General features: G+C 39.7%; 1 protein-coding gene across 2 annotated transcripts in view; it reads left to right on the top strand.

Annotated features, from left to right (window-relative positions):
- The window catches only part of SLC24A3 (solute carrier family 24 member 3), a 759,832-nt gene extending 750,692 nt beyond the window's left edge, over positions 1–9,140 (top strand). For both annotated transcript variants that reach the window (XM_043982389.1, XM_043982388.1), the window contains exons 16-17: positions 6,977–7,042; positions 8,161–9,140. In XM_043982389.1, the coding sequence (XP_043838324.1) occupies positions 6,977–7,042; positions 8,161–8,310 (216 nt within the window). In that variant the 3' untranslated portion in view covers positions 8,311–9,140. The remainder of the gene's footprint in view (positions 1–6,976; positions 7,043–8,160) is intronic.
- The last annotated feature ends 4,086 nt before the right edge of the window (positions 9,141–13,226 follow it).

The raw sequence follows: 13,226 nt of genomic DNA, 5'->3' as shown, positions 1-13,226 counted from the left end.
ACTACAAATGCCATATTCCATATAATTTGACGTGGTAGCCAAAAAAGGTAATGCAAATTTGGGTTACATTAAGAGAGACACACAATCCACAAATAAGGAGATGGTAGTTACACTGTAGGTTGCCCTACATATACATTATTGCGTTCAGTTACCATATTTTATGAAGATTCTCAGTAAGTTTGAGAGTGTCCAGAGAAGAATAGCCAAGGTGATGAAGAGTTTGTATTTAACTCATGCTATGAAGAATGAAACATGACTTTAAAAAAAATCAACAAAACAGATTGGGCTTGTATATACTAAAGAAGAGAAAACAGGGGAAATGAGAAAGCTGGTGTGAAAGCTGGTGTGTGCAAGAGGAACCAGAGCCGCTGTGTTTGCTTCAGAAGTACAGAACTAGGAGAGATGATTAGAAATCATCAAGGCTAATTCAGGCTTGCTAGAAGGAAAGACTTCCTTGCTAAGTTAAGGCTGTCCCACAGTGGAACAAGATATCTTAAGAGAGGTTCTCCCTCACCTGAGGTCATTGAGCGAATGCTAGATAAAGACTCATCTGGGGGGTGGCTAGGTGGCGCAGTGGATAGAGCACCGGCCCTGGAGTCAGGAGTACCTGGGTTCAAATCCGGCCTTAGACACTTAACACTTACTAGTTGTGTGACCCTGGGCAAGTCACTTAACCCCAATTGCCTCACTTAAAAAAAAAAACTCACCTGGGGTGTCAGAGTAGAGATCCTTTTTTTAGTAATAGACAGACTCTGAAATCCCTTCCAACTCCAAAATTCTGGAACTGGATGATTCTGGTGTAGTAGGAAGATAACTAAACAAAACAGCAAGAGACCCAAGTTCAAGTCTCAGTTCTGTCATACACTACCAGAGTGTAAGGCACGTTTTCTCTTTGATCCTCCCTTTCTCATCTGTAAAATGAGGGGAGTAGAAATAAGTGATCTCTGTGGATGATTCCAACGCTAAAATTTTATAGATACTAATTAATATCCCTAAGAAACTAGTTTCCGTTCTGTAAAATAGTCATAAGAATGCTTGCCCTACTGATCTGACAGGATTGTTGGGAGGAAAGGGTTTTGAAAACTGTAAAGAACTACATAAATAGGAACTATGACAAAAATCAGGATTTTAATCATTGTCTTAGGAGACACTCCAATTTTATGAAAAGTCTATCTCCAGGGACCATCCATCCAATATGATTAGAGGATAGCCATTATATGTTTGTAGGCGCTAGGTGGCTCAGCGGATAGAACACTGGCTTGGAATAAAACAGATTCATCTTCATGAATTCAAATCCAGCTTCAGACACTTACTAGTTCTGTGATCTGGGCAAGTCACCTAACCCTGTTTACCTCCATTTTTTTATCTGTAAAATGAGATAGAGAAGGAAATGACAACTACTCCAGTATCTTTACCAAGAAAACCCCAAATACAATCACAAAGAGTCAGACATGCCTGAAACAACTCAACGACAACAACAATTTTGTGTGTAGACTTATTCATTCATAACATATTGGGTGATTGCATGTGCCTGCCTGTCAAAGTGAACTCAATCCAATTCAACAGTCACTTCAGAATTTATTCCATGATCATGTTGACGTAATAAGGATAGTTCAAATCCATTTCCTTTATTCCTTCATTCCTCAGTGATTTCAGTGAGACTAGTGTGTCTGTAATAGTAGTGGTGGTAGCAGCAATCAATTAGGCTATTACGATGGATTTAAATATGCCACCAAAGTCACAGAGGTCGGATGGAAGTCATAGAAGAACTTTTCCTATTTGCAACAAGCTCCCCTTGGGAAGCTTTTCATATATCGCCATAACACAGATTTAGGTCTATTTAATGGTTTCCTAATGAAAATTTCTCTACTGATGAAGGAAACTCTTAGTCAAAAATACCCCTTAAAAATCATGATCCAATTTAAAAGTGTGAACCCATGTCTAAAATGAATGCTTCCTTAGGTACTCTGTGTGATGCACAATTTTCCAAGGGCAAAAAAATGTTCCTCTTTGGACTCTGCCTAACCTAGAGAATCTTGCTTTTCCCCAAAGTTAGAATAACTAAGATGCAGTAATTGAAGTTTACTTACACAGGGACTTTGAAAAGCCCTTTGCATTCCCCACCTGCAAGGCTCCAAGCCATGTTTCTTACCAATTATTGACAGGCCTGCTTACTTACACCTGTACCTAATCTTAAGGGTCCTCAGATGCTAGTGCCAGATGGAAAGAGGACTATTCATTTTCTTTTTTTCTGGGTTCTAATGCTAAGAGGTCAGCCTCTCAGTCTGTAAGTGGGCAAATTGAATGACCACCCATCAGGGACAGTATGGACAATGTTCTTGGCTGGGCATAGGTTGGACCAGATGGTGCTTTCCAAGCCCAGAGATTCTCTTATTCTAAGCCTTTATTAATCTAGAAACTTATCTCCCAAAACAACAGCAAGATAAAACAGGAAGAATTCTGGACTAAGAGTCAAGATCTGGGGGCAGCTAGGTGGCGCAGTGGATAAAGCACCGGTCCTGGATTCAGGAGTACCTGGGTTCAAATCTGGCCTCAGACACTTGACATTTATCAGCTGTGTGGCCCTGGGCAAGTCACTTAACTCCCATTGCCCCACGCAAAAAAAAAAAAAAAAAAAAAAAGAGTCAAGATCTGGGTGATATTAAACAGCTATGTGCCATAGGGCAAGTTCTTTCATTTCCTTGGTGCTTAGGCAGGCCGTATACATAAAATAAGGAATCTATGAGCCATGGTTGCTTTAGAGAACACATTGCTTTGTCCAGATGTGGTGCTAAAGTAGTTGATGATTAGTGTTGGCATGATTGACTTTCCATTTGGGAGCGTGTGTATGTGTATATATCTATACATAAATTTATATGTATATATGTGTGTATGTATACATACACATATATCCTTACATAAACATGATAGGTGAAAGGCATTGTGGAAGACATGAGCTCAAATGTGACCTCAGACACTTATTAACTGTGTAATCCTGGGCAAGTCACTTAACCTCTGTTTGCCTTAATCTACTACAGAAGGAAATGGCAAACCACTCCAATATCTTTGCCAAGAAAACCCCATGAACAGTATGGTACACAGGGTCATGAAGAGTCAGACACAACTGAACAACAACCACAAGTGACTCCAAGAATTAAAAATCATCTCAGGCAACTGGGATACTGTTGTGAGACTGGCTAAATCAATTAGTTCAGCTCAACAAACATTCTTTTGAGCTCTATCCATGTGTAAGCCCCTTTCCTAAGGGCCTAGGAGAATGAACAAGGTAGTCCCAATCCCCCCAGAAGCTCACAACCTCAAGCATGGATAAGGCATCTTCCTTTCTCCTAATGGTAGAGTTAGGGACCAGAAGTTTTCTGCTTTGCTTTGGGTTATCATCCCTCAAAAAAGCCACATTGCAACCAACATATTGACTGCTGACCCAAGTCTGGTAGAAAAACATATTTCCTGTGTTGGCATTTCAGTCCCTGGTGTCTTTAGCCAGACTCCAAATGGAAACCTTTGTGTCATTAATAGCCGTCTTAAAGACCAGAAGGAATCCATCTGCTGGAAAACAGTGGCTATTGCCAGAGCTGCACCAGCTAACCTCAGGACTTGCTTCATCCTCTGTCTGTTTATGGTTAAAGACCAATGTTTATACTCTATTCCACTGTAGAATCTGAATCATCGGTGAGCCCCACTGAGTAAGGAAGGATTGGATATTTAGTCCACCCAGGTTTGGACATGGACCATCCTCTTCTCTGACACCAGTTTTAACAGTACCAGGAGATCCATTTAACCTTTTGAAGGGGTGGGTGGTATAGGAGAGAAAGCATCACATTGGAAATCATAAGATCCAGATCCTTTATCTGTGTGCTGCCATCAACCAGCTGTGTGACCTTGAACAAGTCACTTTAGTCATTTTACCTTTCCAGGCTCTGTGTCTTCAATGTGAAATGAGAAGGTTGTACTAGATGACCTCTAATGCCCCTGCCAGCTCTAAATGCTATGAATCTAATTGAGAACTAAGTCAAACCTTAGAAAGAAGAAGTCTATATTGAAGCAATCTTTTGCCCCTTTGAGGATGGACCAATTGTGCATTCAAATGAAATACTTCCACTGATTAATTATCATGAAGTATAAATGATATTTTAGTAAAATATGTGCTGGTTAGGGAGGTGCCTGGAATGCACTCCTTCCTCCTCCTCATCTGAAGAGGCAGTTCTTAGAATCCCAAGTTTTCTTCAAAGTCTCAACTGAAATTCCTTACCACAAAAAAAAAAAAAAATACCCCATAGTTATGTTGAGAACATTTTATAAATGCTTATTTTGAAAGTACTTTGATGGGCAGCTAGATGGCGCAGTGGATAGAGCACTGGCCCTGGACTCAGGAGTACCTGAGTTCAAATCCAGCCTCAGACACTTAACACTTACTAGCTGTGTGACCCTGGGCAAGTCACTTAACCCCAATTGCCCCATAAAAAACAAACAAACAAAAAAAAAAAAGAAAGTACTTTGAGGAAAGGGATCGTTTCATTTTTATCTTTGTAGTCCAAGAACCTACCAGTGACTGGCACATAGTATGATAAAATCTGCTTAATCAGTTCTTGTTGATTGATAGAGAACAATACATATTCCTTAAGGAAAGATAGCAATGGTTTGTGTATTTCCTATTCCATCTCTCATGCTAGAACTTGCTTTCCTTTGGACAAGTGGACCCATTTGCATAATGCAGCCCTTCCCTCAACTTCATCTTTCAGAACCCCCAGCTTCCTTCATACCCTTGACCTTGCCATCACCCACAAGTATTCCCCATTCATATTCACGAACTCTGAAATTCCTTTATCTGTTCATAATCTATTGTCATTCCACCTCTCCCTCTGTCTTTCAACTCCAAACCCCACTCTTTATCCTCACTGTCACCTCCAAATCCTTCACCCCTCAGTTCTTTCCCAAGGTATCACCTCTGTGCTGACTATGCTTCTTTTCCCTTCCTCATCTTGACCCCTTGGGGAACTAGTTCAATTCTACACTCTCCTCTTCTCTAGAGATCCTTGCCCCTTTGCCCACTTTGAACATCTTGCCCTGCCAAACCCCAGCACTGGATTACTCCCACCACTCATTGCCTTTACTATTACTCACATTCTGGAGAAAATCTTAAAACCAATGCTGAGTGGGTCCATTTCAAGATTACATTACATAGGGGGCAGCTAGGTGGCGCAGTGGATAAAGCATTAGCCCTGGATTCAGGAGGACCTGAGTTCAAATCTGGTCTCAGACACTTGACACTTACTAGCTGTGTGACCCTGGTCAAGTCACTTAACCCTCATTACCTTGCCAAAAAAAAAGAAAAGAAAAGAAAAGATTACATTACATAATCTCCACTACAGCAAGATAATCCTTTTATACCTTCTGCCACTCGACTATCAAACTCATCTTCCTAAACTATAGATCTAATCACATCACCCTCCTCCCCCAGTCAATAAATTTCAGTGGCTCCCTATTACCTCCAGAATCAAATGTAAAATCCCCTGTTTAGCTTTTAAAGCCCTTCACAACCTTTTCCAGTCTTCTTACATCTCACTCTTCCCCAAGTACTTAGCAATCCAGTGACACTGGCCTCCTTCCTCTTCCTCACACAAAACACTTCATCTCCAAACAATTTCAATGGCTGTCCCCTAAGCCTGAAAACACTCTGCCCTCCTCATCTCTGCCTCCTGGATGCCCTGACCTCCTTCAAGTTTCAGATAAGGTCCCACTTTCTGCAAGAAGTCTTTCCTTGTCCTCCTTCATTTCAGTGTCTTCCCTCTGTTGATTCTCCTCCAATTTATCCTGTATATATTTTGCTGGTGCATAGTAATTTGCATGTTATCCCCCTCCCCATTAGATTGAGAGTTCTTTAAGAGTATGGACTGGCTTTTTGAAAAATAAATTTTTGGCCTTTATATCCTGAGCACTTAGCAGAGTACTTAGTACACAGCAGGCACTCAGTCCATGCTAGCTGCCTTGACTTGTACTGACTTGAGAGAATAAATCAGTTTCTACCTCCTACAAGAGGGATTTTCTCATGCTCCTAGTTGTTAGTGCTTCCTCCCTCTTGAAATTGCCTTGTATAATTTTCTCTTTACTTACCTGTACACACATCTTCCATCCCCTGAAAATAGAAATAATTTCAATTTTGCCTTTTTGTCCCCAGCACCCAGCCTATAATGCCATGTAAAAATTTGGGGGTATGGTGGGGAGGGGGAGGTCCAGACCTGTGAGTCTACCAAGGTAAAGAACTCTCAGTGTAGGAATTCCCTCCATGCATACAGATCTACAAGTCATCTGTAACTTACATACCTGAAATATTGTCTGGGATGTTGCTGGTGGTCACACAACTGCTATGTATCAAGAGGAAGGACTAAGGCTTAAGTCTTCCTGATGTCAAGGCCAGGCCAGGCCAGGGTCCTCTCTATTATGCCATTTGCCTTTTACAACATAAGAACTTAATTAATATTTATTGAATTATCTGAGTGCTAACCAAAACCACTCACTGCTGAACATCTTTCTAAAAACCCACTATACTGGCTTAGTAAATAGAACATTAAAATCATTCTATAACGACTGAACACCTTTCAGATCTGCAGTCATTTTCTGAACATCGCTGAATATTGTACAAGTCATCAACAGATATTTATTGAGCATCTAATTTTGTGCCCAGGATTGTGCTAAGCACTTGAGGGAAATAGAGAAGTCCTTGAAATATAACACAGGAGAGAATTCTGGTTAATTAAATCGTTTGATTAATCTTTCTCTCTTCTCTTTGTTAAGGCTGCCAGCAGGAGGGTGTTGGGAGAGGTATAAAGACCATTCACTTCTCTTTGTTTTAGGAGGATTCTTACACACAGTGCTATTTTAAAGTTGATGGCATGGTAAGGAAAGGGAAAATGGCTTTTATAAAACCATGATTCAGTTTGAAATTCCTTCCTTACAGATTCGACTGAATAGCAGGGGACTGATCTACTCTGTTGGCTTGCTCTTGGCTTCAGTTTTTGTCACGGTATGTATTCAACTTTCCAGTTAGTATTTTCATCTCTATGGACTGTTTCTCTTCATCTTCCCCAGTGACCCTTTCACGCCTATATTTGTTTGGACGCCTTCCGCTGAGAGCATTTTCTTGATGGTCTTGTGCTTCATGGTGACTTGATGGAATCTTATTCAAGATCCAGCCAGCTTCCATTCTTTCCTGGAAGTAGGCCCTGGCAACATGCTAGCAATCTTTTATCTTTGCCTGAAATAAAGCCAGGCCTCCTAGTGAGAAACAGTCTTGTCTCAACATCAGGCACATACAGCTTTATCAAGAAAAGAGGCGAATCACTCACCCAGATCTAAGGCATCCAACTCCCAAATGTCTAGAAAGGTTGGGAAGTAGTATTCTTCAGTTAGTAGAATATTCTGATTAACTGAGGGTGATTTTAAATATATGTGTGTGTGTGTGTGTATGTGTATATGTATATATATGTATATATATATATATACATACACACACACACACACACACACACACACATACATTTCTAACTTTGGTACTGATTATTGAAGTTCATATGGAGAGAGAGCACACGCCGATGACCAATTCTTAAAGAATTAGAATGCAATTAATACGCTTACCATATATACTAAAATGATACTGAAAATAATTCAGTCTTCCTTTGAACATTCCAAAGGTACTTCAGTATATTTTAGGATCTTGGAGTCAACACTATGAACTTCAACAATCAGTACCAAAGTTAGAAATTTGTACTGTATCTTCACTAAGCGTATGGAAGTTGCTATATTTTTTACCAAGTGTAATAAACATTCAGCTCAAAAAATATTTGTTGGGTACCCATTATGTGCAATATAATTATTAATCTGTTACCTAAAACTAGAGTTCAGATAAAAAGTTCTGACACTTTCTGCTTGTTTCAATAGAAAATTAATCACAGTTTTCCTGGATCATGACAATGGGAATGTGGCTTACAGTGTCATTATTTGTGATCTGTAAGTCTTTTATCATCTTATCATTCATGATCCAAAAGAGGGATTTTCAAAGTAGATTTGCACTGATTCCACTCAAGGCCCTTCAGGAAGCCACCATTCCTTCCCTACACCAAAATGTTCTGTGTCTATTTGCAGGTATTTGGTGTTCACATGAACAAGTGGAAACTGGACAAGAAGCTGGGGTTTGTGTGCCTTTTCCTGTATGGCATCTTCTTGTGTTTCTCCATCATGACAGAATTCAACGTCTTCACCTTTGTGAACTTGCCCATGTGCAGGGAGCACTGATCCACTTGGCAAGGCTGAGGTGCCACTTCCTTCTTTTTTCTGTGCAATACTCAACATGGCCGGCACCCCTCCCAAGAGCATGGGGTGCTTCCGAAGGGCCATGAAGTACAGTCTATCCTGCTCACTGTTCTCCTCTCTGGTTAGCCCTGGCTCCCCTTCATTTCTCCTCTTTCCCACTCCCAACCTCCACCCTGGTGACCCCCATTGGGAAAACTCCTGTGTTGATGTGAAGACTTTCCACATTCATATGATTTTTCAATCTCTATCTCTCCGAACAGTGACTGGGATTCTAGAAGCACTGGCTGCTACCTGGCTCTGAGCCAGACAGAACTTGCTCCAATTCCTCCTCTTTTTTTAAGTTATTTGATGGAAGACTAATCTAATTTATGACTTGAGATTGTGGGTGAAATAGAGAAGAAGAGGCTACATTGATTGTATGGGGTGTTTTTTTTCTGAGAATAAGTATGGGATTCTGGGCTTGGGGTTGTTTTGTTCTTTTTTTTTTTTTTTCCTTTTTTCCAGAGAGCCTCTCTTACGTCTTTTCCTCCTCCATTTTGGATTACAAACAATGATCCAAAGGTCATAAGTGCAGTGTTTTATGGGAACTGAGCTCAAGGTACTTTGGAGTATGAGTGGTTTAACTGTTTATTAAAAGGAGTTGATGAGGCAACAGAGAATGACTTTTTACTCGGAATTAGACATCTCTTAAAGTCTTATAGGAAAAACAGAAGGGAAAACATATTGGAGGGAAGACAACACTTTTCTGGTGTCCATTATGGCCATCAATTTATTGTTAGGACATTTCTAGTTTTCCAAGCAATAGTTCCAGCCTGCCAGTCTGCCTGAGCCTTTGAGGAGGGGAGCCCTGGCTCACAACCATCCACAAGGTACCAGGTACAGTCTGTGTCATAAGCTCCCCAACCTAACTTGTGATATCCTCTTGTTAGAATCGTATTCAGGGTGACCCGGATAGAAACAAAAGGCTTCAGCTTTTTGTAAACGAGTTAGAGACACTGGTTTCTTTGAAACGAAAGAAGCATACTTTGCACAGACGTTGTGGATGAAGTCGCAATTTGCCACTCAGTAATGAGTACACTGGACCCAGCCAGATTGCTAATGGGTGAACTTTCCTAACAGAACACTGCCAAGCTGACTCACCTCTCCCTGGAGGGTCAGAGGGAGGACAAGAGCAACAGAGAGATGGCACTTTTTAAAATGCAGAATGTGTTCAATGAAGACTCACTCATGAGCATAAGTTATTGTGAAAGTTTTTGCCAATCACTGCTCTTAATAGCCCTGCTATTTTGTATGATACTGTATTAATATGCAGAAAAATTCCACCAAGTTGAGAAACACCTATGCTTGTTACACTTGTATTTATTGAAACTGTGGACCTTCCCCAAGCTGATTCTTGTATTTACTTTAAGCACTGATCACTTCTAATTCATTCAGGACCATCTTCTCTCTCCGCCCACTTCCTCTCTCCCCTTCATACACATTCTGGTATGAAATGTAATGGCATATTACAAACTGATTGAATGTCTTTGCCTAGGGTACAATGGCCAATACTAGTAAAAGAAAATATGAGGCCTATTTTTTAAAACAAAACAAACAAAAAATAGAAACCACTTATTTTTCATTGTAGCAGGAAACCTGTTCACAGAGCTAACGCATTTATTGACTGTGTTGCACATTTGCACTTGATTATTTGAGATTGGTTTTCTTTGGACAGATAGCGTACAATAAACTTCTGATCTTTAGTCTTCATAAAGCACAACACATACATGACTTTCTATCCAGATCAGGGTCCATATGGCATTAACTAGTTTGGCACCAACTAGCAAAAGCTGTCATGCTCATCATATGGACAAATATTCACATCTGCAACTGCCTTCTATATTGATTTACCCAGAAATAGATGTATATAATTAGCTACCTTAAATAAACAAGATGGTGGTGACAGGGGCAGAATGCAGAAGTGAACAGCATAGATGATTGGATACCTTTAAATCATAAAGGAACTTTATACCCTTCATCTTCTAAATGTTCCTGTTCCGTGGCAGTATGTTTAGCACTGCATTCCATTTGTGTGGCTGTGCAAATTGGAAATGATGTTCTAAGAGTGATGAGATTTAGAACTTTTACTGTGTTCAAATAGTCCATTTCATTTTGTTCTGTCTGTGTTTAGTCATGACATGATTCATGGTAATACCTCCCTAAAACTGTTTTCGTTTAAAAAAAAAGACCTTGAGACCATCATTATAAAAAGCCATATTCACAACTTATGTAGATCTAGAGGAATAATTTCCTAGGTTTTGAAGCGCTCAGGATGAATTCCTGGGCCAACTTTAACATGCAGCCTGTTCCTCATGTAAAATTCAATGCAGCTCAATTGGGGGGAAAAAGGAGTTGGGAGAAAAAAAAATGAACAAGGTTTGATTTAAGTGTTTATGCTACTGGTCTACCAGTATCCATCTAAATGGGATCTAGCAAGACTTTTTAGAGCTTTATCTGTGAAATAGCCATTATCTCACAGCAGCAATATGTGGCTTATTTTATGAAATATTCCATCCCTATGGCATCTCTATTACCTTTGTTCCGAGTGTTTGCCATAAATGACATCGTTGTCACATTTGTGAATCTTAGTAGTGTGTAAGTGCTTTAGGTATATCAGTTTCACTTGTTGTCAGAGGTGTAATTATCATTTTCACTGCTCCAGGCAAGCAGCAGCATGGACCATGCTTTCAGACCAACTTTTAAAGATGAAATCAATTAGGAGTGAGGAGGGACCCAAAGACACCATGGAGCAACTGCTTAGAAGGCTAGAGATGAGAGGGAAAGGTGGGCAGTGACAGGCTGGGCTTCTGTGGCCATAAGAAGGAAGCTCACCATCTATTAGCTTCCTATTTTAACTAATTTATCTTGCTAATTAGGTGCTAAACTGAGTCATTTCTAGATTATGAACAAGTGCCCTCTAAATTCCATCATTCTGGAGAAAAGCCCTATAATACCCCAGGTTTCATGGTTGGTACTTACCTAAGCTATACTAGAAGAATCCATATATTGGTTATTACACTTGGAAGAAGTTCTTTTGCTCCTAAAAGGGTAGATGTTTGCTATAGAGCTTGTTTTTGTCTAAATGTGTTTGCTGCCACTATGAAACCATCAAAGACCATATTCATATGCTAAATCATTCAATGGAAAAGTTTAGTAGGACTGCCTATTTCCCACATTCCCCATGCCAACAGTGCTCTCCTACAGTGGTCAAACAAAGTAAAAATGGAAAGTTTAATTCTCCCACCTGAAAAAATTGTTGAACACACCTTCCCAGAAAACTTGAAAAATTAACCACAAAAATTACAGCCAAAATGTGAGCCTCTCTCTCACATGCAGCCTGAGGAGCAACCAAATAATCAAGCTCAGTAGGTTCACAATTTTAATATGCTGTTACTGTTTGTCATCTTAATTTATTTGGGGAGTGAAGGGCAGGAGTGAAACCTTTTTAAGCACTAAAACCTGAGAATATTGCCACAGAGAAAATTTCCAGGATAAGATTGTTGGAGGACTTGCCTCTTTTAAGGGCCATGTCCCCAAGTTGAAACAATTCAGTAACTGCAGACAAGAAGAGATACACACACTGGCCACTGTAAATCTTGGTTTTTCCTCCTAAGCAAATAAATCCTTGAGAAAACCCTAAAGAGTGAAACAGGAAAACAGAAAAACCAAAATCTAGCTCCTTGTTTCTGAAGAATACAATGCTTTACTTTCTCTGCTTGCCTCCCCTGAACCAGGCTGCTAAACCAAGTGTGGACCCAGTAGCTAACCCCTTCAGTGGTGACAAATGTAGACAGTTAGATTTGGTCCCCGAGAAAGAACTACGAAGCTGATAGGAGAAAGCTGATAGAGAGACTAAATAGCTTTTACCCCTACCAAAGGAAAACTCTGTACCTGCATTTTTAGAAATAGTGCACTTTTTTGTAGATACATGTTTTGTATTTACAACAGAAAATATGTGGGGGTGGAGGGTGGTTGGGTGAAGGATGTTTTTAAATGATGTTTTTTCTCGGCCTTTGTATTCTAAGCTCTCCACTTTGAGGCCATGAATATGCATGCTCTGGATTTGTGGTTTTGTATATGTTAAACAACAAATATTATAAGCATGTAGTCTAAGAAAAGTCCTAAAGCATTTTTTGTTGGTTGTTTTTTTGTTTGTTCATTTGTTTGTTTTTTAAGAAAAGTTAAACATTTTAGACAATGCAGGTAGTAACACATACTATCTCAGTCAGTTTGGGGTACATAAAAAAGGAGTAATATCTCATTTGCAGTGAATATATCAAGGGTAGTTTTATACCTTTACTTAATTGTTCATGAAAACATTCAGGTAGTAAGAATGAAGAAATACGAGCTGAGTATTGTTTTGGTAGGTGTGGAGCAAATAGATTGCTCTGTGTCAAATGTATTTACTAATGATTCTTTTCATGTCAAGGAATCGGGTGGGTTCAATTAATTGTTTATTTCATCATAATAACTACTCTGTAATAGATGTGATATATTAGCATTGTCTGTTAACAGCATGGTCTGGAATTGTGAGTCTCATTTCCCTTTTAGATTCTCTAATACAACAGCTTACACACACACACACACACACACACACACACACACACACACTATTTCATAAGATGCCAAACCTCTGGATGGAAACTTTTAACACTTGGTCAATCATACCGGTTGTTTCTAAGCATCCCGATGTATTTCATTGTATAATTATTGTTGTAGTGTAGATTTTGGAGTCTTATCTCATAAGAGTTGTATGTTCAGGACCAGTGATTTCATCAGAGTAGAGGAATTCCAGTGTGGAAGCTTTCTCCCTCAATGCAGATCAGCAACTCATCCCAAACTTAGTATCTTGGAGAGTT

Source organism: Dromiciops gliroides, chromosome 2 (assembly GCF_019393635.1).
Source record: "Dromiciops gliroides isolate mDroGli1 chromosome 2, mDroGli1.pri, whole genome shotgun sequence".
NCBI classification, from domain to species: Eukaryota; Metazoa; Chordata; class Mammalia; order Microbiotheria; family Microbiotheriidae; genus Dromiciops; species Dromiciops gliroides.
Note: the sequence above shows the minus strand (reverse complement) of the source record. Positions and strands in the feature narration are given on the sequence as shown.